The sequence below is a fragment of the Numenius arquata genome, chromosome 11 (genome assembly GCF_964106895.1).
Source record: "Numenius arquata chromosome 11, bNumArq3.hap1.1, whole genome shotgun sequence".
Taxonomy (NCBI): Eukaryota; Metazoa; Chordata; class Aves; order Charadriiformes; family Scolopacidae; genus Numenius; species Numenius arquata.
The window spans coordinates 16,043,394-16,070,834 of NC_133586.1; the positions used below are offsets into that span (position 1 = coordinate 16,043,394).

Here is a 27,441-nt window from a genome sequence, read left to right on the forward strand (position 1 = left end):
ACTTGCTGAACAACAGCCTTGTAACTAAACACGTATGCTGACTGGGTGACAGATGAGCCTTGGAGCGACTACCTAACATTTGCGATTGGCCCAGTCAAAAAAGATCTAGCATAGGCCATTCAACGTTAAACATCAGAAGGTTTACAAAGAGGCATCCCTTTTGCCTGAGACCAGGAGTGAAGCGCTGTGGGTGTACCTGAAAAAGGGTGCCTGTGTGGGATTCCCCAGCCACGCTACACAACATGCATTTGTGGGGGTCTGGGTTAACATCAGCTGGCAAAGTTCTGCCACAGCTTTGCCACACATAAAGAGCAAACTCTGCGAAGTTATTTCTTTAGGCCTCCCGTGAGAGCCCCTGTATTTTTTGGTACTAATCTTTCCTGTGCTAATGAAGGTGCTTCTAGTTTTTCAATTCAGTAATAGTGGAGCCCATTAAAGAAGTTTTAGCTGGAAACTAATAGCACCCATGGTTTGAGTTGCTCTACACGAACGTATCTGCTTCATTCTCTCTTCCTTCCCCAAAGACTCTTTCAAAGACTTACTAGAAGCTATACAGAATATGAAGGTTTATTTCAAAAGAATACATTTGCAATAATACACATAAATGCACTCAATGTAACAGTACCTTCTGCAAAAATAGGTTACATAATACCCAGTAATGAAAGAACAATCTTATTTCTCTACAAATTAGAAAGCAGAGATAATAGCCTGGACAACCTTCAAAATGGAGGTTATAGTTGTGTATGATGTGATAAGTAGCTAACTTTAAAGCATGACACCACAGAGCTAATGTTGGTAAATCAAACTACGAGCACACAGCTGCAAACTAGTCTTTTATACAGGATTAACAAATATTTTGGTTCCAATTTGTTTTTACACAGCTCTAGTGCCTCAGGGAAAATGCTTATCAAAGATACACAAAAACTATCCAAAATTACAACGTAACTATTAAAATGCCTCCAAAATTGAGAGGAAAGTAATCATGTTAAATTAAAAAAATTTAACCAGGACTTCCAGACAAGATTTCCTGTTTTTAATCAGAGAAAGTTTACAAGAGATTTCAATAAGTTATCTTGAAACCGAGCAGCTGTAGATCTTAGAATCTTCGTGGAGGTCCACCTTTAAATGGCTTAAATCCTGAGCCACTTCCCCTCTGCATGGAATTGCCTGTGATCTGTACAACTCTATTAATTGGTGAAGAGTTACTGGAAACAAAGGTTTTAAAAAAGTGTTAAGTTATGACAAGTATCTACACTCTTGGTGTACAGGTAAGAACATTATTACTTCTCGTATCACTCAACTAAGTCTCAGAAGAGACTTGAAACCATGCAAGAAAAGACTGCAAGAAGTCACTTGCTTCTGTGCAGCAGAACAACAACGGCCATTGGCAACATGACAACGTGGGGCCATGTGCTGGCACAGAAAGCTGGGTTTGTGTGTCCTGCTGCAGCAGCCCACCCACAAAACATCACACTGCTTGCACTGAGACTACCACACTGCCCAAGCAACCAGAGCTTTGAGAGCTCAGGAGGGAACTGCGAGGAAGTTTTTGTACCTTGTATGTGGAGACATCATGCCACCTCCTCCACGGCCATCTCCCATTCTCCTTGTGTCATGATACCCGCTTCCTTGAGAACTAGGTCCATGCCATTCTTTTCTTGGTCCAGTTTCACGACTGTGGCGTTCAACAACATGTCTGTCCTCATTATAGTGCTAGGAAGGAAGTGACAGTCGTTTTCAGAATGAAAGGCATATTTTGTTATCAACAGGAAATGAGCTTTTCAGCAAAGTTAAGCTTACAGCATCGATATATCACGTACCAAAGAAGTCAAGCATCTTTTAAGGTTTCAGTCAGCTAATCCTGTTAAAAATAACTCTAGATAACAAAAAGGAGCTATTTTCCAATAATAACTCTGTGGGTGTGCAGGGAGTGAAGTTCCATGAACTCATACGTTACTCCCAGTTCTGCCCTGATCTCATAGAATCACTGACAAGCATCTTCCATATAGCTGCGTAAAGAGAAACACTGGTTTTTTTGAATGCTTCTGGATCTAGTAGCAGGGAGCATTCGTTTAGTCTGTGGAGTCCAGAGACAAGTCTTAGAGAAGGTTCTTCTCTCAGTAGCACATTCCAGACCACAATGACAAACTGCACTGGCAGTAGCAGGCACTGTAAGGTCGATCCCAAAAACACAACTATGACAACAAATTCTTAAAAGCCTAATCAGCAACTCATTCAGGCATTGTTCTGATTCACCTGAAAGATGCCAGACTTAACAAGAACTGGGCATGTTTTCTGTTATTTCTCGGCTTATTAGAAAACCCAACAAAAAAGAACCTTTTTAAAGAAAAGTAACATGAAAATAACCAGAATGGTCGTTAATGGTTTATATGATGCTATATGGTTGGTTGTCCAGCGTGATTTTGCATTCTCAAGTCTCTCACTCATGCACACAAACACAGAAAGATGACTCACTTGTCCACCTCTTTCTCCCATCACGCCTCGTTCTCCTTCCCTGCTTCCATACCCAGAAGCACTGCTGCGGCTGCCGGGAGGGGCGCCTCTCACGTGTCCAGACACTTCCCTTCCCGATCGATCTGGCCTCTCGCCTCTGTAAAAATTGCTTTTATCAAAATGTTGGTTTCAGTATATAGAATGGGCACCAAATCATAGCACATGTAGACTTCAAAGATTCCTTTTTGGTTTTCAGGTTCCTAGCAACTTGCAGTTAGCTTCTTAGAAACGTTCTTTTAGATCTATGTGGCTCCCTAAATAATTAAAGCTTATATGTTATTTGTTTACATCTGCATTCTTGCACAAAAGCCTCCTTACTATCTGTTGCTACACGATTAAGAACAGATTGCTGGGAGTCAGCATCAAGTTTACTGATGCTGTTTAGCATATGTGACAACCTATACACAAGTTTTTTCTAATGCTTTTGGAAAGTGACTTTGCCCTTCTTTCAGAGGAGTCTGTTCTCTCTTTACCCAACAATTCTTGAGGAATTGCTAGTATGGATAAATTTGATGAGATTCACTACCTTCACACTAGTTTGTTGGTCAGCCAGCAAATTTACCTGCCATCCCGTTTGTCTGTGCTTATGCTTCCCTCGCTCTTCCAATTTGTTTGCCTAGGGGGATTTGAACCAGTCTCTCTTGGGTGTCGACCATGTGGTATTTCAGGTCTGTCATGAATTATCACTGTTCTTCTTTCATCTCTGTCTCCTCGCACTTCTCGTCTGTCTGTATCTCGAAGTTCACTTCTTGGTTGTGGGGGTTCATTTCTTCTGGACTCGCTGAAGTTCTTCGGGTATCTCTCAAACCCTGGCTCTTCTCTTCGTGCTGTTGGGCGAGTCTTTTTTGCTTCACCTTGATTTACAAAACGTTCTCGCCTAAGTCGGGAAAGTAGGAAAAAGTCATTTGCCCGTCTCCCATTTTCCCGTTTCTCTGCACACATAAGCACATGCATGAGTATACAAAAATATTATTCATCTTTACATTACATGCTTAATAGTACATATGTGGTATATATCTCAAAGACCCTTCCCACCCCAAATTATATTTATTTCTACAATTATAATTTTTAGCTTGAGTTCTTAGAGGCAGTTTAATATTTCTTGATGCATTTTTATCTGTTCACATTCTGGTCAGTATAATTTAAGCAATTGTAGGGCCTCCCTTCTTGCGTATTATGAAGCAGAAGGAATGCTAGATTTCTTGAGTCAGCTAGAAAATATAATTTTAATTCACTGCAGCACAAAAGTAGAAGCCCAGAAGCTACAATTTTGTGGTCCTAATGGTTATCGGAGATGTTTACTGGAAACATTACGTTAGATCTGTAACTAGCATTTACTGCACAGTTGCATGGACCCTGACATATGTGACTCATGCAAATAATGCTCTTAACTCTCACTGAACCAGTTGCTTTAAGCCTTGCTTTTTAAGGAGATGAGTTATCAAGTAGGACAGATCTAATCCATTGGAACCCACTTACGACTAGACGTGAGAGAGGAATAATTGCAATAATTATTTCAAACTGTCACCCAAAAAAGACCACCAGGCAGCTAATTCAAAGTCTCCAGGGAAAAGCAGACTGGATTCTATGACAAAAATGGCTAATCCTGAAGACACAAGGAATTTCAGGACACTACTGCAATTCTCTTCCATCAGAAGCGTATAAAGCACCATTCTAAATTTTGAACGGTTCAGAGTGAAATCTACAGTAATGCTGGCAGGCAAATACCTGCCCTATTACCTAAACTTACCTATCAAAAGATGATGATGGAACAGAACCTTCTGGATATCGTCCCCGTTCTCTGTGATCAAAATCATTAAACCTGTTCTGCTGGCGACTGTAATCTGAGCCATGACTAAAACGTGCATCTGTATCAAGAGCCATCTTCTTATTCTCATTCCAGTAAGGGTCATCTCTCCTTTAAGGAAAACAAATGAACCCTCATCAGTTACATGTATCCAGATCAAAGCCTAATACACAGAAAACTGTCAAGTCAGTTGTCAGTTTTGAAGACGCTGAATTTACCTTTAGAAAGCCACCAAAAAAGGTAGACTCTTTAAAAAAGCAACAAACAAAATAATTTAAGGAAAAAAAAAAACCAAACACAAACCCAAAACACCTCTCTGCTTGAACTGCAAATTAAAGAGACAAAATATCAATAAAATACATAATAAAATCTAAGCAATAGTATACCACGTTGGGCAGTTACAAAAAAAAACAACCAAAAAACAAAAACAAAACCCACAAAAAACACCAAACCAAACCTCCAACAAAAACATCACCGTAGTAAAATTTTGCCTGAAAATTGCCTTCTACGGAAAAAAAAAAAAAACAAACCAACAAAACCCCCCCAAACCAGAACAGCTTTCTCAGGAAAGATCAGTATAGGAGACATCACAGCCTTGCTTACTAGAAACACTCAGGTACAGAGTCTCTATGATAAGAATGTGAGATACTAAAGTGTATAAATCAGTAGCCTTGATAAACGAAGCTGGTCAAGAAATATTAGTGTTCTGCTACTATATCCACTGTAACAACCTACACTTACCTTCCATTGTACCACCAATATGTCAGATTTATGGCTAAGGTCTCAGTCCTGTTCTTATAATCAAACAAAGATCAAGGCCAGTTCAATTCATGTAGCTCAGACAGCAAATGACCAATGTCATCAGCTTCAGTAAAAATTGAAAGCAATCCCATTGACTTCCTGAACCATCCATTTACCAGAAATGTGAATTCTTAACAAAGTAGAAGCTAGAAATTTCAACCGTTAAGGCAGAACAGCTTTTCTCAGCAAATGCACTGAGTTACATTATGCTCTTTTAATTAACTTCAATTAACTTTAAATTAATTCAATTAATTCATGCGATGCTTCTCTTATTTCAAAACTCTCTCCTACAGACAAGGTATGTTTCATGCTTGGCATAAACTGATGTCGAACCCAAACAAATGCCAGAAACCTCATTCTCCCATGAAAACTTGTTTCAGGTACAAACGCACTTCTGACACCGAGCTGGTAGCTGTTTCTTTTTACCAAAGTGCTGTAGAATAATGGTTTGAGGATTAGATTACCTGTGATCTACATCACGTGGCCGTTTTAAAGAATTCCTCTTTTCCTGTTCATAACGAAGTTGCTGCTGTTGTCGACGAAGCTCCTCCCTTTCACGAGCAATACGCTCTGCTTCTTTTCGACGTTCCTAGCACGAAAGGGAAGGGTGAATAAACACAACAAACAAAAAAGCTCTCTATTAGAGGTGCCTATAGAACAGTCAGCAAGTATACGGAATGAATATCTGATAGTTTTCTATTAAAGGCTATTTGATACAGTTCATCCTTGGATAGCATCTAAGATTAAAGTGGAGTACTTCTCTACACTAGCCACTGCATAAACCAGTAGCAAGAATTTGCCATCCAGTCACCCACAAGTCAAGCAAACAAGATAAGGATTACTGTTGTTGTACATAGCGGATTGTGAAGTGTTTGGCGAGTTCTTTTTGGCCAGGGTGGAAGGGTGAAGAGAAAAATTCACTGCAAGTGCAAACTGGGTTATACTCCAAAATGACATCGCACTGAAGTCCAAAATATAAATATGCACACCTGCTCAATGCGAACACGCTCCCTTTCCAAACGCTCCCGTTCCATCCTTTCCCTCTCTAGTTTTTGCCTTTCAATTTCTAATCGTTCCCTTTCTCTCTGCAAGCATTCTTCTCGTTCGTGCATTATTCGTATGCGTTCTCTCTCACGACGCTCCCTCTCAGCAATTTCTCTTCGCCTAAAGAAAAAAAATAATAAAGAGGTAGTAGAAACCCATCTGAAAGTTTTTCTCATCCAAAACTAACATCATGTTAGGCACAGACATTAAAAAAAAAAACCCACTATTTGAGAGTAAGCCCTTGACAGAAGTCTACTCCTTTTAGCCCCAAGTAGCCAAAGTGGTATTAGCATATTCTACAGCACCATTTAAGCAGACAACAGATACTAGGAAAAGTTACATCAAGAATCACGATTCTTGATGTATTTTATGCTGGACTCATATTTCTATGTTGTCATCTTGCAGACAATAACAGCAGCTTACCAGAGAATATGATTTGAATCTTAAAATTACTTGCTATTTTAGCTCTTGCCCTCTTCAAGCTAACAAAAAAAAAATTATTTATTGTTTTCTGTCCAAAAATAAGACAGAATAACATAAGCATCTGAGTTGCATAGGTGAGGTATGCTTGTCAACAGCTTCATTTTGCTTTCTTCTTCCCACCTGCTATAGTACAGCTTACAAAAGGCAGTTACTCCTGTAAGTTTTATGCTTGCTGGGAATTCCTTGGGAAATCCAGTTAACACCACAAGTCATTTAACTATCCTTTACAAACTTTTGGCCATATGAAAAGAGCAGAATAGAACAGTGTAGCCATTTTGTCCTTTTATTTAAAGGGACAAGATTGTATTATGCTTGATTTGTCATTTAGACACACAACAGTTCTCTGTTTAAAAACCAACCAACCAACCCCGAACACCATTTTTGGCCACATCTCCTAGTCAACTCTCATCTTTTTGAAAAGAAAACTGGCATGCAGTAACACTTCTGAGATACACCCCCCTATAAGAAAGACTAAGCTATGCATGTACACATATGGCTATTAAAAGATTAAATAAAAATTCTGGAGCCCGTTAATTCATATAAAGATACTGTCAGGCAGAGTCCCAGACACTAACATCTGAGTAAAAGGCTTGACAGAATGCATTCTAATTATATTTTTAAATATAGTATCTGATCAATAATGTATAAAATAGCCTTTAGCAAAAAGTTGAATTACTACCTTCGGAGTTCAACAGCTCGTCGTATTCTTTCCAATCGAACCATGTGTTCTCGCAACCTCTGTTCCTTCATCTTTTCAAAAGGCAAGATATCCTTTCTACCCCTGTATTCCCTGAATTTCACTTTATCTTGAATAATACGCTCTTTGTTCCTCAATATCTGTGGCTATAGATAGAGATTACAATGGTTATTTCAGAAGTCTCATTCATTTAGGGAGATTTCTGGATGCTATGTTCAAGTATCATTAACTATTTAACTATCCCAAAACATAAAAAGCTTCTGTCTAAGCTTAACAGTTTGTAATAGTTTATTGACTCTTCAGTGAAAATATCAACCATAAGGTAGTATCAAATCTACAGATACTTACTTTATCAAACCTTCCCCTTCTAACTGTCCTAGTGTGGCCTTGGTCTCCTTTTGTTTGGTCTAAAACTACAACTTGACCTGGGCTTTTACCACCTAGCGAAGGGGGGAGAAAAAAAAAAAAAAAAGAAAAAAGGTTAACACACACACACACACACACACACAGCCCTATTTGCCTATTACAGATTTTCCTTGGTGAAATTTCTAAATCTAAAATCTACATTGAACTGTTACTGATGGGAGAAGCATTCCAGCACATGTCTGTAATTAAATATAATATAAAACATAGAAGCTTTAACATCAGCTCTAAAGTAATACATGTGTCTGGAGTCTAAAAAGAGCAGGTGTTTTAATTGTCTGGTTTCTGGTAAGAGCAAGAACATGCCCCCAAAACAAGTCAGACACACAGATTCAACAGGAGGAAACACGGCTATATTGCATACTTATTCTTTTCTTTTCTTCAGATTTTTTAGTGGATTCTTGATTAGGGCCACTTGATCCATTATCACTCTTCTCATCTTTACCTTCTGTTTTCTTGGCTTCTTTACTTTCTTTTTTTTCAGATTTTTCAGATTTCTTTTCTTCTTTTTTGGTTGATGGCGTTCTTGTTAGGAAAGAAACACACAAACGCAATGAGAAAAATTCAACCTAAAGGATTTTCACAACTGCAGAAGACACGTGGAATTTCTTACTTGCTGGCTTTATCACTTGACGCAGTCTTCTTATCTCCTGTGCTTCTACCTGAACCAGACTTCTCATCACTTTCCTTCTTCATCTCCTTTTTGGAGGGATCGCCTTTCACCTATATTTTTTTCCAAAAGCAAACAGGTTACTATAGATTCTTGCATAAGATAGTCTAGTTTGGGAGAAGTTTTTATCTTACTAAACCTACTTTCTCAACAGAGATTTGTTGTCCGTGCAGCTCTGTTCGATGAAGGTGTGCAATACATCTGGCCACTTCTGTGCTGGAAGACATTGTTACTATCCCGTAACATTTTGCCCCTGGGCTTCGTGCATTTGTGACCACCTTTGCCCCAAGCACCTACATAAACAGGTAACATTTAGGGTTTGAGAGAGACATTCCTAGTAAGGAAGCAATGGTATTCCAAAAATATTTTTACTCTAGTACATAAAACCCAAAACAAACAAAACCACCCTACCAGCAACAAAGACCCACCCCACTAGAAAGACTGACAATCCAAGTCTTCAAAAGCATGTAATTCCACAGGAAGTTGCAGCTTTGAGAACTTTATCCGAACTTTCACATCAAAGCATATTAATGCTTACGTCCCGTTTTGAACAGTCACAACCTCAGGCACATTATCTAAATACTTCTTTTGACAGATACCGTCAAAATGCATTCACAGAAACACCACTGATCTGAACTTGACATCTCTGACAGATAACCCCCCCCCCCCAAGAAGTCAGCAGCTGCCAATAATGGCAGGAAGGTATAAGCAGTATCATGTAGTAACTTAAGAAGGGAGCCAGTTCTTCAAGGGCATCTAGCAAATGTGTCAATTAAGCAATTTTAACAACCAGCTCTTTGACACCTGCTTCTCGAGGAAGCATTAAGCTTTGTGTTCCTGCTCCTTGCTAGAATTTCTGTAACTACAGATGCTCTAATGTGACAATTTCATCATTCTAGAAGCCTGTAATGGTACAGTCATTTAGAAATTAAATAGTCCCCTAAATATTTCCCAATTAATTTAAAACCGGGAAGCTAAGAAAATACAGGTAACCAAGCATCTTTACAGCAAAAACAGCCAAAGAATTTGAAGTTTTAACAAAATCTACTCTCAGGTTTCAATACTTGTGAAGGCATTAAATAAAATCACCTACTAAATTTATTAGAAAAAACAGATATGCAATAATCAGTACACACACTTGATATTCACACTGCTGAGGTTCTAACTTGTTCCCAAGATGCATTAACGTCTTAACTACGTGAATTCATAGTGTTTGTATAAGCCTGTGCAGTTATCAGCAACTCCTTTGAGAAAATAAGAACAACTGCAACAAAAAACTGTTTTCAGAAGACTGCTCAGCTTATACAGATTCTGCATTGTTCTACGGAATTTGTATGTTAAATTACACCAAAATCCAGGAAGACAGGCTTAGTTTAAGCAGCCTGTGAAAAAATTCATTAAGTCATTAAAAGAGTCCCTAAAAGAATAGACATTAACTGTCACATTTTTTTAACCTATTTTTCCCATTCATAAGCCCTCACATTTTGAGCAGTCAGAACACATTTTAAAAACGGTCTCCCAAAACAGCAGGTTCTATAAAGACTGTTCTTATTACAATTTTACTGGTTAGCACGTTATCTTATGCTCATGCTTAAATACAGTTGCTACAAAAGAACACAGCCATCATTACTTAATTTTAAAATAAAAAAAAAAATTAAAGCCAGTCCTGACCAGTCTTATTTGTGATATTTCTTTTTGCATCTTATCAACAAGAAGAAAATCATCATATAAAATTAACATATGCTTCTTCCTGTAAGCATGCACTTTACATGCTGAAAGTACTGGGTTTTGTTAGATGACACTGGTTAAACATTTCATCTCCGAAATTAATTTAAATCAAGTATTACTCAATTTCCATAACTGAAGAGAGGAAGGGGAAGAGGCACACACAACACACATGGTATCACACCCCAGGAAATACCTTTCCATATTTGCCAAAGAGATTTTTCAAGTCAGCAGCTTTTGTGTTGGAAGACAGTCCGCTAACCCACAGGTTCCTAGTTGAACTTCCACTGCTACCACTAACACTGCTTGCACTTCCTGAAACAAGTTTTACAAAACAACCAAAAAATTAAGGAGACAAAAGGTACCATGAATATTGAACTAAACTGTTGCTGAAAAGAGAAACTTAGCCTGTTACCTTTAAGTAACTGTTTATCCGGTTACCTTTCTTGAAAAGACTTCTATATAAAGAAAATATATGCCATAAGATTTCATTAATTTCACCCGTGTATTGAGACCAACAGCTCGGCTAACTCATACCCGAACAACAGAGCTAGAAAAACCATACAATTCTTTGTTAAAGGCATGCTTTACCCCTCATTTGGGTATGTGCATTTAGCTTCAACTTCTGGTTCTTATCAGTAACTTCCATCCAAGAAAATTTTTTGAGCACCCAACATTTGTTCTTCATCAGTACGTCTTTACACTACTCGCATTGCCAAAGAGGTGGCAGAAAAGTAAACAGAGGAGACCTAGTTAATCCCAGTCTCCAGAATAATGTGCTCAATTTCCACAACTTCTTGAAGCATCTGCCCTCCATCCAGAGCAGCTTTTTAAAAATACTGCTGAATGTAGAACTGGACACAACCCACCAAAATGACTTTCCACATACTAAGGGAAATACTAAAGAAAAGCTGGACTTTTTTGTTTATGTGCCTTAAACACCAACAACCTCCCCAACATAGCAGCCATTTGTGCAACAACATAGAACTGAGAACTCAAGAGATTCATGTACTCTTATTCCCAACATCTTTTAGTCTTAGTTGAGCTTGTTGCGTGCTGCTAAACATATGAACTGCTTTTGCGTATGTTAAAATGTAGCCAGTCACACGGGCAAGACGAGAACAGGACCTCCAGCTAACCAGCTAGAAAATCCAGTGGTAGGCAGAGTTTTAAACAGTAATTTAACCACCTTGAGGAAAAAGCATAGTTTTCTTTCTTTATGTCAAGATGAACTAAGAGCAAAAGGCAACAAATCCCAGTTATCATCAAACTAGGATTATCACAGTCTATTGAGATATCTAGGATTATCAAGATATACTTAGCATATCATTAAATAACATTAAAGAGCCACTATACTGGCTTCGGCTATCTATTTTAAAACAGCCTTATGATAGTTACTGTTACAGTTACCATATATGCTACATGAAAGCAGATTTGCTGTATCTTCATTTAATTTGACTGTAAGCATTTAACTATAATGAACAGACATGCATCTACAGAAGACTCAATATGTCTGTCATAAAAATTTCTCCACAGAAATTCATTTATCAGGTAAAGTTTCTTTCACCCATTAGTGATATGCAAGAGATTCTGTGACAAAGGTTTTTGGCAGCAAGCTAACAGGCAAAAGAAGGAGACCCATGAGCTTATACAAATGCAGTTGTTCAATTATGAAGCATCAGTATAACTGGTGACATTAAAGTGCTCTTGAGCTCCACTCTGAATTTGTAATTGTAATGCAAGGGTTTATGGTAACAGATGGAAACTCCAAGGTAGACAAATAGGACCAACTTTAATGCACTGAACAGCCGCAAGTGCAATTTTGCTAGCTGGCACCTCAACTGTTATACTTGGTCGAGAGTTCACTTTATTTAGAAATGAGCTAGAATTAAAAACCAGACAAAAATTTTCATTGGCATCGAGTACTTGCAGTCGTTGTTGCTTGTACTGTGCACAGCATCAACCCAAATCATTGTATGTACGTTACAGCAGGCTTATCTGAAAATTACACCTCCTCATCAAAACAAAGACTTTAAGTGGAATTTGCTCCCAAAAGTATTTTGAAATAGGACAATATATTTTCACTGAGTCTTTAGAACAAGTATTTTTGATCTTACAAGGAATCTGGCATAAGGAGAAAAAAAAAAATACGGACACACGTATTTATAGTTAATTTATAGTTAATGATGCTAGTATAATTTACTACAGATGGACGAGTTCAATTATACAAGCCATTTTAGATTGTGGCAAGCAACTTCTCAAACAGGAAAGCATTTAGTTCAAGACAGTACTACCTTGATTTGTAATAGTTACCTTTATCATCCTTTGACGTTGTCTTGCTTTCTTTAGATTCCTTAGTAGAGCTAGAGAAGCAAATTAAAAATCAGAAGAAAATTGAAAACACAGAATTTTGGAAGTGTTTCATTTTATATTACTAATACTAATAGACAAGTTCACATTTCAAAAAATAAAAATAAAAAAGGGCTAGACTGTATATTTGAACAAATGATTCCCTTATGGATTCTTGCACTGATTTTCCCCAAGATGCCTGAAGATCTAGATTTTCTGACAACTCTATTCAGTGGATATATGGCAATCTTCTCCAGATTTCAGGACGGGGACTTGACTTCATTTTGTGTTCTTAGAACTGATAGCTGTTCATTACCATCATCACAAGGACATTTAAAAAAATCGTCAATTTGAAAAAAATAAATAAATGCTGACAATTCGACAATGCAATCAGTAGGACATAGTGTCTATACGAAGATCTTGAATTTTAAAAAGTAACTTATGGCGGTCAAAAAAATCTATAGGCAGGAGCATAGGATACTAATTATAAGATTCTTGCTGCTACCCCCTTAATGTAGAGTGATCTTATTGAATGCTGGTACTCAGTATCGTAAAGAACTGACATAGAAAAACAAACCTCTTTGCTTGACCAGAGGCCCCAGTAGACGAGGGACCTTTCTTCAAAGTATCCTTTTCTTTGTCTCCAGATTCTGCTTTCTTTGAACCTTCTCTGGCTTCCTTCTTGACGGGATCACCCTTCAGGCAGTCTTCCTTCTTACCATCTTTATGGTTCTCAGTCATCTCATAGTCCTTGCTTTCCTTCTCCAGGCTCTGTGAAATGGTATCCTGCCCATCCTTTGGCTTACTTGCTTCAGAATCTGTAATTTTCACATTTTTACCTGTTTCTAGGAGGTCATCACCATCAAAATCCAGAGTGATGGCATCTTCAGCCTGGATTGTAACCGATATGTTATCATCCTCAGCTTCTTTCACAGAGGTGTTAGCTTCCATCTCTTCGTGAGCCGTGTGATCAGCCTCAGCTAGGCTTTCTTCTGAAGGAAGAGGTTTAGATACTTCTTGTGTACCATCACCAGAACCTGCTTTATCTAAGAGGATTTAACAGGAATAAATATGGCAAAACAAGAAGTTTAAACAATTTCATATGCATAAGCTAGAATAGGACCTAGAAAATACAAAGCCAGTTATTAGCACTGATGGAAGGTTAGAAAAAAACACAAGGTGTATTAACACAAATATAAATCCTTTACCCAGGATCACTTATTCTTCATGGCAAAATACATTTTCTAGAGACAAATACCAAAACATTAGGAGGGAGAATATGGTTCCATCCTGGAGATACCCGTTCTTCATAAGTATCCGTTTTCCAGTTTAGGATTTAGTGTTCCAGAAGAAAATAGTTGCTTTGGATGCTCACAGTTTGATTTAATCCGTCTTTGAACCTTCCTGTTTCTAGGACTTCTAACCTTCCCAAATCCGAAAGAATTACAGTCTTGGAGAATTTCAGCCAGTCTTCCACACTGGTGTTCTCTTTTGCAGTTGTTTGGCAGTCAAGTTAGCCGTACAAGGCTGCTGCAGAACACAGAGGAGCCAGCTTTAATCCAGAGTTTGTGGACACACGGTTCTCAGTCTTCATCCACTGGACGGATTTTCCATCTCAGTCCCACAGAGGCATCTCCAACCGTATTCTTGGATTTGCGCAGATGGTCCAGCCACAGGGTCCCTCGTAAACATGGAGTCTGTAGTTTTATCCTGTAACTTCAGTAATGTGTTTATTCCATCCCGTGTAAAGTGATGGTGTTCCATGTCCTTTCCAGTCCACAATACGCAGAATCCTTAAGACTTCTGTCCAGGAAGTCTGTTTGCCCAAATGCATTACATTCCTTCTATAGTGTTACTAATGAGCACAGCTTAAAAAAAAAGGTAGCCACTCCACAGGTTTCCAAACACTTGTTACCATCCTATATACAACCGGTATTCCAAGTGACAGTAAGCCAAGCATATGACGGTCCATACATTTGTTGGATGCTCAAGTTCAGTGTAAGGGTGTATCATTTCATTCAATTAAACATCAGTTACTGCAGTGCAAGTTGGAAGCTTTTGCATCAAGACTTACCGTATGTTAAAATCAGAGTCCTTGAATACTATGGTTTTTATTAAGAATCATAGTATTACAACTATATTGTACATCCACCACAGTAACTGATAAGTACTGCAATCAACTCTTAAGAGCAAAATCAACTCTTAAGAGCGAAATAAATCCACTGACTACAATGATTCCAGGTGTTGAGCTTAATAAGGAGACAACTGATACTTAGTACTGGAGACAAGCCTAGTATTAGCAAAGAGACTGAATAGTACAAGAGAAAGTTGCCTGCTCTACCAGACTAAAGACCTCTGAACTCTATTAAACTTTAAACATACCTTTCTCATTTTCTTCATCTTCACCATCCTGCAAGAAAAGGAAGTCAAGACTAAGTGTCTCCTACTTTAAAACTTTAAACAGAATTTCTATTTTATAAAGGCAAATTAATGAACTGAAAACTGTTTCCAAAGAAAAGATGATCTAGAAGTCAAGCCTGTGCACCTCCCTTGTCAAATCACTGAAAATTTGGATGAAGCTTCACTGGTATCTACCTGCAACACTTGCAGTTTGCAATCGGTTGGAAATTGCAGTTATTTTCTCCCCACCTTTCCCTCCTCCTGCCCCTTTCCCCTCCCCTCCCTTAACTCAACAGGACATTTCTAAACTGTCCCACGTCTTGCTAAAGCCTTCAGAATAGATGCCATACTGCTGATTACTATTGCAACAAAATGCGAGCATTCATTCATTGCTAGCTTTAAAAGCTTAGGACAGAAGTCAGAAACTAGGCAGACTTCCTCCACTAAGTACTTCAAAATGAAACTGTGATTTTAATAGGTATTTACTTATTTACCATTACCCTCACTGAGCAAGACATGCCGTATGAGACGTCCCTTTTCAGATATCAATTCCATGTAACTCAGAATGAATTTCTGAACTTAAAGATGTTACAGATGTTAGTATTAACAACAACAAAAAAACCAACCCCAGCTCCCCGACAAATGTTCTCCAAATGCAAATTTCTATACTAAAACAGGAATTCTAAACTCCTGTACAGGCTGTATATAATTTGTTAGCATTTAACAAAGCCCTCTGAAGTATTTTATTTAAGAGAGTTTGAAAACTATAAAACTATCCCTTGCTAAGTCTATGCACTGAATACCGCCAAATTGTAGACAGGAATTTGTATTGAAATAGAACATCTTATTTGGAAATTAAAATTATCTGCATTATAAACACTATGAATGAAAGCTTCCCATACTGTAATACATCATCTGACTCTAAGATGCACGCTGGAACAAAAAAGCCAATCTAAAGCGATCTTTTCCAACTAAACAGACATGAAAGTCAGCTTAACAGAATTGATTCAGAACTTACTTGGACAGTTGGAAAAGTGTAATCTTCTATGTCTTGACCTTCATTTTCCTGTGAGAACATAAAAGGGACTTGCTCAGCAAACTATTTGTAAGACACTTAAACGTTCAGAGAGTCAAGAGATCCAGATAACTCAGAAAACACTTTTGTTATGTGGATACACAATCAATAAGGTGATCATCAATGAGCAGTTTTCAGGACTTGTATCTTTCAATTGAGTGTTCAGACTACTAGCAGCAGGGAAAAGGACCACTTAGGAACTCTCTATAGACTGCAGTAGAATTTTATCTGTCAATGCCACATTTGTTCCAGGGCTATTCAAACACAAGTCAAGGAAAACAGAAAGAAAAAAAGTACCAAATTACATTTCAGAGATAAGCAAGACAAACTGAAAAACTAGTTCTGACTTCCTAGTAATACAGACACACACACAAAAAAAATAAAAGTACATTTTGCTAATAAAGAGCATGTAAAATACAATGAAGTACCTGACTTTCAGAATCCTTTTCTGCATCTTCTGTTGTCTCTGCTGGCTCCAGGTCGTGGTATCTTTTCTTTTCTGCAGATGGTAGTTCTTTAGAATTCAAGTTCTCATCTTCAACAGATTCTTTAAAGTCCTTTAATTCATCATTTCCATCTTGATCACTTGCATCTTGAGTCTCCAATTCACTTTCCTTTTGGTGTGAACAACAAATATTTGGCATAACTAAGGGTAATAGCTATATTGTGAGAAATTCATTGCTAAAATCACTGTTTCTGCAAAATACTGTATCATATCCATAACAAAACTTCATAGTGTGTTTAAAAAACCCCACACCTTCACGCCCTTAGGCATCACAGCTGTGAACACAGTAAAAACAATGCTCCAAATTTCCACATAAATCAGCACAAAGAAAATTGAAGCTTTTTTTCGTAAATAAAGCCAAACATTTAACTTAAATACAAACTGTGGAAAAAAAAAAAATGTACATACTTTTATTACCTTGACAAAGGAATCATCTTCAACTGAAACATCACCAGCTATGTCATCAGCTTCCTGCTTTTTACCTGAAATGACAGGATATGCTTATGACTAGAGCTGCTAGTCTGAATTGTTCACTATAACATAACCCTCCCAAAATTGAGTATTTTTAAGGTGAGGCAAAAAAAATGTCAGCTGAGAGAGCATGAACAATCAATGCTGTTGCATAAACAGGCAGTTATGCAAGTTTGTCATTTTAATACCAATCCTTCTACTTTGTGAGATAACGGAATTCAGGAGAACATTAAAGTGTACATTTCTAGAATTATTGGAGTTAACTAGATTTTGTGATGTAAGACTTTGAAAGGCCTGACTTTATAGGATAATTAGCAACACTGAGCAATTTAGGTTAGAAGGGACCTCTAAAGGTCATCTAGTCGACCCAACCTCCTGCTCAAAAGCAGAGGTAAGTTCCAAATATGACTGGATTGCTCAGGGCTTCATCTAGCTGTGTTTTTGATTATCCACAAGTATGGCAATTGCACAGCTTTTCCAAACCACCTTTTTCAGTACTTTTCATCACTAGAGGGAACAATCAGCAGAAGAATTGAGTCAGGTGAAGCACTTGGGTTTTCTACATGTTTTTTATTCTACTACGGGCATGTTCCATTAAGAATTCTGTTCTCCCAGCACACACACACTTTTCTCTAATAAAGATGGCTCTGTGGAGATGATGACTAGACACAGTTCCCTTTGGAACTTATTGAGCTTCCTTAGTCTTCTGCAAAAACAAGACCAAAGAACAGTAGATATAAATATCTCCACACAAACACACCCTTTGTAGGGCATTCTGTCTCTCTGATTCATTCTCTCAAAGATTAGCCTATGCAATGGTTTTCAGTAGCTCAAGGTACAAAAGCAGTTCTGGTAGGAAGTGGCTTTACTATTTTCTCCTGAAACTCAGTGTCAATTCAAGATGCAAATGAGATGGCAGTCATGATCAACGTTTAATGCTTTATTTTTTGACATCACAACTTCCCTCATCCCTTCATCCTCCAACAAACAGCAAAATGAGTTCTATAGATATTCAAGAGGAATAGAAAAGAAAAACCAAATCCAAAGTCTGATGCTGTATGGATATTTCTACTACCTGGAACAGTTGATTTTTGTCAGCAATTAATTTCCATAGTCTTTCATATACAGTTCTTATATTGCATTTCAAAGCTACAAACTGCTCAACTACAAGGCAAGAAGAGAGACCGCTGTTCTGTTTTTACTTAGATTCTAGTTGTTTTTCCTCGTTTCCCTGAAAGGCGGCCCTCTGACAGTACTCCTATATACAGCAGATTGTTGGTTTGAGTTCAGGCACACACTAGTCTCCAGAAAAATACATGGCAGAAGTTACTTCTACAACTGCAAAACATGAGATCTAAACACTCAGATCTAAATGCATAAAGAGATCTTGCCGCTGCTTTTACTTCATTTAAAACAAAACCTTCCTCGTTTGTATTTGTAGTGCAATAGATTTGTGAGATTCTGGTGCAAACAGTCAGCAGCACAAGCATACTTAGGGAAGCCAGCTCTCCTCAGAGGGAAGAGTGCACTCACTCTGAAAAGGACAGGTTTTGATATGCAGGTTTTGATACAGCTGATGCCTGAAAGCAAGACTAACCCAAATTTTGTATCACTACATCTACTGCCACAAAGATCTCCAGCATAAGTAAAAAGCAGTAAGACAGCAAGGATTTCTACACACATTCACCTATTTTTCTGGTTTACCCCTCTTGCATTTCAGTTCTTTAGTTTGTTAAAGTTGTCCAAGTTTTTCCTGCATTCCATATCCAGCTAAGCATACACAGAGACAGGCAAACACGCACAGCAGATGCTAGACATATTTAGCAACTACCTAGCATGTACTGTCATGAAAGCTACTTAAATTCACTCATTTTGCCTGAGGAAATCTGGCAGGTGAACTAGAACCCAGACTTTATACGGAAAAGAAAAAAAAATTGACAAAGCTAGAGAACAATGTTTTATTGATACGTCCTCATCAAGAGGAACTATACCTTTCAGTAATGAAGCTGTCCATACCCTTCTTTGCTGCTAGATTAAGCTGGACAGGAATACGTTTTCATTAGCCTTTCTTTAGTCTGTCTGTCTGTGCAGTAAGTCCCATTTACTCTGAGTACCAGAGGTATTCCAAGGCATAAGGAGACACGAACAAAGACCTTCACTTTTCAGCTTCATGCCAGAAAGTGGTAGGAAGTTTGCTTTCCCTCTCAGTTCTGTGTTTCGGGTTACTTTGATCTGGTTAAACTCACAATGCTCAAAAGTGGCACTTCAAGGTTTGGATACAGATAGTTTTCAGATGTTGGTACAGTACCAAAAAGCCAATGTCCACAAAAATTCAAAACTCTTCCACATTGATACTCATCCACAATGAGCTACTGAAGGGCACACTTGGCTCCAATTTCACATAACTGAAGTCAGACTGCAACAACTACCTTTCAGAAAATGACTGTTTCCGTGAACTTATTCAAGACCCGTCTCATTTTGAAGAAAGTAACTGGGATTAAAAGTTATGTGAACAATTACAGTCAGAACACCCGGACCTTCTGCAGACAACACGCACAGTAGGTCTCAGGTCATATATGTTGTCAGCACATGATAAAATTTATATACAGGTTTATCCATGCAGTGGCTATTGAAAATGTCAGCGATGTAAGCAGCACCCACCACAACCCTGGGTGCCTAACACCACAAATACTATTTTACCTTGGGAACGATGGCACTCGTTTATAAGCCATGCTCAATCCCTTTTCTGGCAGTGGCTACACACCATAAAATTGCAATGGAGTATTTACGAAGGGAACGACTATTCTTCTTAGAAGTAAGTAGAAGATTTAGAACATCTTTAAAATGTTGGTTTAACATTATGCAGGTTTAGCTTTCATCTCATTTACAAGCCTTACAGTACCATAAGCTATTTGTGGTCCTCTACATGAGAAATTCAGACTACTTGAGTGTATACAGAATTATAGAAGAGTGTATTTTAGACAAGTCTTAAACAAACTAGACATCTGCATCTCATGCAGAAGTAGAGCAACACTTATGAAATTCTGGAAGTATCAGTGTTTGCATTTCTTCTCACACTCCTGCTGAAACCCCCAACAGGGTTCTGTTGTACCTGATGCTAAAGATTCATCAAAAACGCAGGACAGGAAGCAAAAAGGAGGAAGGGGAAAGAAAATCTTTACAATGGAATAAACTCTTTATAGCATTATTTACCTAAGAGGTCTGCTGAAATTTGAGTAGTATCATTTGTCACAATATTAACAAAAGTAAATTATTCTGTTACACTTCTGTATTCTTGAAAGTCTTCTACAGTGTCTGCAGGATACTGCTCTTAATCATTTACGGTTTTTATAAAGGACGTGCTTCGCAAAGTCAGATACTCTCTAGAGAATCACCAGCTTGCTCCTAAGATCTGCCACCATTTGTAATCATGTGATTAAACATTCATAGCACTTTCTAGTGCAGCTCATTAGGGATATCACTCACCCCCACCTTAATGAAACTACTTAGGAAGTATTTGGCATGGTTACTTCTTCCTATCTGAGGGCATATGGAAGCCTTACCTACAATTTGTTGTATACCATTTATATCTCGCTTCAATAAGGTGGGATATATCATAACTTCAACAACGAAAACAACTTTGCAATACTGGAACTACCTATGCAAAGCATTTCTGTGGTTCAGTCTGCATGTGTTTATTTTTTTTTTCAAGCATCAGTTACAACTTACAATACCCTAAATGTCTATTATCAATACTGAGTTCAGGTATTTTAGCTTAATAATTCCCTCCCTCCAAAGAAAGATTCTTTTCTATGCCTCGTCTACTCATTAACATGCAAGAAGAATGTCTCGTTTAAAACGAATGTTCTCCTTACAAATAACTTACACACATCTTTCCTCAAAAGAGGCGAACATTCATTTCCTTATAATGTACTCTATCTTGAGTAAAACACTCGAGAGAAGACTAAACCAACTGTTGAAACCCTACTCTGACAGAAATACTTAAAAGTTTGCAGAGATATATACAGTGATTGAACAACACTTGTCAGATACCTAGAAATAATAATAAAATAACAAACCTACTTTGTTAGTCAATTAAGACGGATATGCCTTGTAACAGTAATTAGCTGTGCAACAGCACTGTGTGCAAGGGAGACCCCAAGAACGTTTGGGGAAGTCACTTTTCAATCTTTACTATTTTATTCAGCAACCGCAAAGCAGATCAACAGAACCAGCCACTAAGAAGCAGAAACAAAGCAGCTACCTGCTTGCCTTAAAAAAAAAATTAAAAGAATTTTTAAAAGCAGGTCCACAAAAATACTTATTTAGAAAAAACTGAAAGCTCACATTATTCAAGATTAAAATCAAGGCATTTGTACTAGCATCCCACAGATTATGACCGTGTTATATATGTGACATAAGACACCTATTTTCAGTGCAGTTGAGAATCCCTATCTTTCTCCAACAATAACTCACCGGGCAGGAGAACTCTGATCCACCTCTGGGCAAGCTCACTGCACAGCAGTGTTTCAGAAATCAAATCACAGAACTATAGTAATTGGTGTTAACAACTCAAGACAGACGAAGAAATAATGAACTGACAGTTTGTTAAAACAGTTATTCTAATGTTCCTGAAGGACAGATAACACCATGACAGATTATTTTCCCCCCTCCACTCTCCTTTTGAAGTCCAACAGCGTACAACTTAGGTTGATTTTAAGTAACTAAAGAAGTTAAAATTATTTGGTCAACAGTATAAGCCAGCCACTGTCAGTTGACAGCATTTGATCTAAGAAACAGTATTGTCAAATTGGAAATTCAGGGGTCAAACTGGAAATAGAGGGGTACTTAAGATACAAAGTGTCTTACACCTTAAAACTTGAAGAGCAGCAAATAAACATCTTTTCTCACATTAATACTCTGAGGTTAAAACTGATTAGCCTGAAACCTGTTCTTCATCCACTTGGCAGAAAAGTAACTTTCAATCACCAAGTTATGATGTATCAGTATGCTAGAATATCTTTGACCACACATATTTCAAAGGAATGTTCACCTCAGAAGCATTTGAAAAATATCTCAAACTAGCAGAAAAACAACTTTCTCTGGATAGCAGAATAAGCAGCAGAATGTTCAGGCTTGAAAAGAGCAGCTTTTTCTGAAAACCGTCATCTTTATACAGAGAGAAAAATTCATCCATAGCTACTAAATTCCAGGATGGAGAGGCACAGCTGAGGCAATTACAGATGGAGCACTTGGTATTTGTTCTATCTTTAATCTTTCAAATTTTAATTGGCAAAACCAACGGATCTCACCGATATAGCTCTCCTGACTAACTGTTCTGCAGTTTTTCTTTACCCCAAACATTTAATTAAATTAGCTTCTGGAAAAAGTGTTAGATTTTGAATAACTTTGCATATAGGATTGACCAGGGATTCTCATTGGATTACAGAATCCTTCTGCAAGCATTCTTCAACTTTCCTGAGGAAGATCTACATGGCTCCTTCTGTGTTATCTCAATTTTGGGCAAGTCAGTATGTGCCCAGTTTTAAATATGACTCCTTTTTCATACAGTATCTTATGCTGCAGAACTTGGTATAGGACACTGACAAGGTGCAGTGTTTTAAGAGACAAAGAAGGTCTATATTCAAACCAGTTTTGCCAAGGCCTTATTCTTCTACTCATAGTGTTTTACAGATGTTTCTTCCCTATCTCATATCAAGTTGGCTTTGTATCATTGTTGTCAAAAGCTTGTCACTGTATAAAAATCTGCAGTACATACTCAGTTGATAAATCAATTTCTCAGGCCATTACAAAATCCTGTTCTATGAAAGTAAGTCCCACCCTTAACCTCATTCCTATCTGCCTCCATTTTTGTCAAGATACACACAGACAAAAAAAGCAATGAGAGGGAAAACAAATACATCACTAACACACACATATTAGAGGAGGAATCCCTCTAATTCAGCCTGCACAAATATTCCAGATGAAGTTCTTCCAACAGACACACTAGGGAATTAAACATTTCACTTTTTCCAAAGACCTTAAGAGTTGCAGTAAAAACGGCTACAAAAGACATTCAGATCTAAAACCGACAGCCACCTGACAGAGCCTGTGATTTTTCAGAAGAGAAACCTTCTTCCTCCCTCCCATTCACCTCTCTCTGGCTGCTGTAAGGAGGTTTTACTCCCACTCCCTGGCCTTTTCTGAGGCTGCACTTTCTGCCTAACTCCAACAAAAATCTAATACTCCAAACCTCCTTTGTACAGCAATAATAGCATAGGGAAAAAAAAACTACAGGACTAGTAGCGCTGTTAATTTCACCACTGAACAACAGCAAAATAATTAAAGACTGATTAGTATTAGTCTGAAGCTGTGGGGCAGAGGGGAAGCAAGCATTAGCAAAAGGCCTAGAGCAATCTGTTGGCAAAACCAGCGAAGGAGGCAACACTACGCAGAGTGAAGAGCACGTACAAGCACAAGGAGGATCGAGGGAGTTAATTTTAAATGAAAACTCAGTCCTACTGAATTCAGTTGATGGGCATATATCTCCTGCATGCCTTTGAAAGTTTCCTAGTGACACAGAGAGAATGGATTTTTGAAGTGCTAGATTTCCAAGTTTTGAGGGATATTTTCTGATTACTAGTAACATATTTCAGCAGAAAGCACCAGAGAGGGAGATAAGATCAGAATCAGCAGCTAACACATACAGGGAATAGTTAAAAAGAAAGAATATATTCTTTCTTACAGTGAGAAGTACACCAATAACATCAAAAAATATTTTCCCTACACAAATCGGTGAGTTTTTCTTGTTCCACACTTTTAGATTAATACAGCACGAACCTCTCATACTTTTGGCACAAAATTTGCTCATAAGACTTGTAATCCAAGAAGCAATGAGGAAAAACTCTTGAGCTTGCAAAGCAAGGAGATAAGAACTTTGTGAAGGTTGTATTTTACTTTGAGGTTTACCAAGAACGTACATGTCATACGTACACCTTACGATTCAGTTCCACAGAAGAGGTGGCAGGGAACAGCTCTGAAGCCCTGCCTCAGGCAGCAGCATCGCTAGTAGGCAAACTGCCTTTGCAGAAGCAAACCAGTGTAACTATACAAGAAGCCAGCTGAAGAACATTATGCATATCATGATATTAGTTTGGAGAATAGGAAGATGAAAAACAGCAGATAAGAGAAACATCCATCGCAACAGAGCAAGTAACCATTTAGATTTCTACACGAAAAACTGGGGAAGCGTTTCCTTATTTAGCTTTCAAGTAGTTTTCTTAAGCATCAGTTACCTTTCCAGGGTAGGGAATAAAGTAACGTCACAGATGAAAATAAAAGCGCACTGTGAAACAGCTTATTTCCTTTCACTTTTCTAGTGTGTGAAAAGCACAGATGTTATTCAAACTTTCTAAGCAGATACATTTTATTATTAAATTTCCCATTCACAGCACCAGACAAAAGCATGAATAATCACTTCAACCGCAAAACTCAGCCTAAGGCAACTCACAGTGGTCCAAGATTGATCATTTCCAAAACAGGTATCTAGAGCACATGTATGAACATTCTTAGCATGTATGTTCAATGAAGAAAGCTCTGCATAAACCAGACATTTCCTTTCCCAGTGTTACTTCATTATGGATGCTCCCAGAACAACACAAAACAAAAACCCAAACAAAAATCCCCCAGAACCCAAACTCACAAACCAATATTTAAATACTTATGCAAAAGAAAACAGAGCCAACACAGTCACTGCCAAACAGATTGGTTTAGAATCTAAGCAATTACTTTTCACAACAGAAAAAACAAAATCTCTTAATTAGACGTTTCACAGTGAGCCTTCAGAACCCATTCAGAAAATTTGTATTTATAAATCCTGTCTTCAGTAAAAAGCAGTCTTCTTCAGGCAGTGACCCCCTACCACATACTATCGTACACTCGTCATTAGCTTAGGTCCAGCACCTTCTCTTGAATAAACAACCTCTCGGTTTTCCCTGTGCTGTTGCACGGATACTTTTGGACTCTACAGAGATACCCAGCACCAGAGCCATAGGGCAGTCCCTGTACCTGTTTTGCACCTCTAACACTCTATGTTCAGGACCTCTGTTAAACACAAAACATTCTAAAAATCTTACAGATCATCTACACATCCTCAGCACACACAGCACAAGTTTCCAGGATCTGGAGGCAGTACAGCCTCTACTTCATAACACGTCTCTTAACCCACACATTTTCCATATACATCCAGCATCCCTATACATTGCCTGAAAACAGATGAGTAAGGCAAAAGATGCCTTACGTGACAGAAGTCATAAGCAGTAAAGTCACAACTGTATCCAAACTACAGGGCACAGTTCCATACCCTTTCTTTAAGGTGATATATGTAACAAAAGCTGCTTAAAAATGTAATATATATCAATGAATCTTAACCTTTGCCTTTAGTTGGTTTCTTGGTGGGTGTGTCAGCTGAAACAGTTATTTCAATATTATCTGGATCACCTCCTTCTTCTTCAATAGCCTAAATAAGACAAAAAATAGAATTTTTAATGGATTTCGGTGGGAAGCTAGAAAATTTTACTTCAGCAGAAGTCAGTGAGCCAAACTATTATTTTTTTTCCCATCTCAAAAATATTTTATAAAACACTTTGGGCTAAACCTTTCACTTAAAGCTGGAGGAGAGGGAGGGACACTAACGATAATGGCAAGAGTTTAAGCTGTTAAAATGACATTTTCAAAGGACAGCTTATCAAGGATCGGCACATTTCTCTCTGGAAACATAACACTAGAAAGGCCATTACGGCACCCGTGATGGCATGAAGGGCAGCACGAAGGCAGGAGGGAGGGAAGCACGGAAACCCTGCAGCACCGACCCGCCCGGGAGCTCGCCCCATCGGCCGCCCGACCAGCTTCGGCGCCCGGGGCGGCGGGCGGGCCGCAAGGCCGCAGGGCGAGCTCCGCTGGCCGGGACACCGAGCCCAGCCAGGCCGCCGCCCCCCCGGCCTTGGCGGCCCAGAGGGGCGTGCCGCCCCGCCACCGGGGCCGCCCGGGCAGGGCAGACCCTCGCCCCAGCACCGACACCGGCAGCGGCACAGGGAGAGGTCCCGCCCCCCGCACCGGGGGCAGCCGGCGAGGCCGCGAGGGCCCCGCCCCCGGAGCCGGGCGGCCGGCGGCGACGGACCGGACCCCTCAGCGGGTCGGGCCGGTCCCCGCGGCCTGTACCGGCCTCTCACCTGCTTGAGCCGGGAGATGAGCACGGTCTTCACCCCAGTGATGTCCAGGTTGCGCCGCTTCAGCTCCGACTTGAGGTCGATGACCCGCAGATCGGTGATCTTTTTGCTCTCCGTGGGGGGCAGCGCCGCCGCCGCCGCCGGAGCGGCGGGTGCCGCGGGAGCCCCCGCGGCGGCGGGAGAGGAGGCGGCGGCGGCCATTTTAGAGCGACTGAGCGCGGCAGCTGCACGCACAATGAAACCCCCCCGCCCGGCCGGGCCGCCCAGTACCCGGATGGAGGCCGCGGCCGACCTGCGGGCGCGGCGCAGGCGCGCTGTGGCTCACCTGGCGCCGGGACCTCCCCGCCAGAGGTTGGCGGCGGGCGGGGCGGGGCGGGGCGGGCCGGGGGAGCTGGGCCGCGCTTCGGGCCCACCCAGGAAGGCCGGGCCGGGGCTTGGCACGGCTCGGGGCTGGGCTCTCGCTGTCTGCAGGGAGCGGCGCCGAGAGCCATGAGGTGCCCTAGAGCGGGCGGCGGTGGGGCTGGGCCGTGCCGGACCGGACCGGACCTGGTGGGAGGTGTGAGGTGTGAGGCCTGCGCTGAGGCGGGGAGGCGCTGTCCCACTCCTGGGCCGGGAGCGGCCCGAGGAAGCACCGCTGTAACTGTGGCCGTGCTTCGCCGGTTTCTCTTGAGAGCTGCTGCTGGAAGACTTTCTGCAGCTGTGGGCCTGTTTAGGGAAAAAAAACAGCGCGTAATAAGCGTGCGCGGCGGTTGTGTGTATGTGTTCAGGCCGCCGGGAGGTGAGCTTGAGCCGGGGCGGGCCGTGTCAGGCTCCAGCCGGGCCTTCCCGGAGCCGGGAGCGGCCGCCGGCCCCGGCGGCGGGGGCGGAGGGGAAGGGTCTCGCCTTTGGGCCTTTGAAAGCTTTGTTGGAGCACGTCTACCTGTCTGCTGTTTCGGTTCGTTAGCGCTTGTACTGAAACCTTCGTTGGATTCGTGTCACAATAATTCTTTGATTATTTATTTTAAATTTTCCTAAATAAAAATAAAATGTTTATTTATATATTATCTGTGCTTCTCCGATCGCATTAACGAGTTGGGTTGTACCTTCTTGCTTGCTCTGACTTCTCAAGAGCTTGGGAAATACGCTTAAATATTTGGTGTTGATTTTACCAGTTTTACTCAGGTGAAATAGTAGTTCTTTTAACCAGTAGCTCCAATAATTTTAAAGATTAGAGAATGAACAATCTAGGAATAAGTAGACTTATTTGCATA

General features: G+C 39.7%; 1 protein-coding gene across 3 annotated transcripts; it reads right to left on the reverse strand.

Annotated features, from left to right (window-relative positions):
* Positions 1 to 26,560, reverse strand: SLTM (SAFB like transcription modulator). 3 transcript variants are annotated; one of them, XM_074155710.1, is made up of 21 exons: positions 26,195 to 26,441; positions 25,395 to 25,482; positions 16,911 to 16,975; positions 16,417 to 16,602; positions 15,932 to 15,979; positions 14,896 to 14,923; positions 13,091 to 13,559; positions 12,478 to 12,527; positions 10,361 to 10,479; positions 8,583 to 8,732; positions 8,383 to 8,492; positions 8,134 to 8,294; positions 7,695 to 7,786; positions 7,329 to 7,486; positions 6,112 to 6,286; positions 5,587 to 5,711; positions 4,265 to 4,432; positions 3,077 to 3,391; positions 2,476 to 2,611; positions 1,556 to 1,713; positions 1 to 1,205 (listed from the first exon to the last, which is right to left on the reverse strand). In XM_074155710.1, the coding sequence occupies exons 1-21, from the start codon at positions 26,390 to 26,392 to the stop codon at positions 1,097 to 1,099; spliced, it is 3,108 nt and encodes a 1,035-aa protein (XP_074011811.1). In that variant the 5' UTR covers positions 26,393 to 26,441; the 3' UTR covers positions 1 to 1,096. The 3 variants fall into 3 exon arrangements, with proteins under 3 accessions (XP_074011811.1, XP_074011809.1, XP_074011808.1); XM_074155708.1 differs by having other exon boundaries at positions 7,329 to 7,492; XM_074155707.1 differs by having other exon boundaries at positions 544 to 1,205; positions 2,476 to 2,623; positions 7,329 to 7,492; positions 16,902 to 16,975; positions 26,195 to 26,560.
* Between the last annotated feature and the right edge of the window lie 881 nt (positions 26,561 to 27,441).

Coding starts and splice junctions, on each gene's coding strand:
- SLTM (XM_074155707.1), bottom strand. CDS start 26,392: ATGGCCGCCGCCGCCTCCTCTCCCGCCGCCGCGGGGGCTCCCGCGGCA. Junction 25,483..26,194: donor TCATCTCCCGGCTCAAGCAG/GTGAGAGGCCGG, acceptor TGTCTTATTTAG/GCTATTGAAGAAGAAGGAGG. Junction 2,624..3,076: donor ACAGACAAACGGGATGGCAG/GTAAATTTGCTG, acceptor TTTTGATAAAAG/CAATTTTTACAGAGGCGAGA.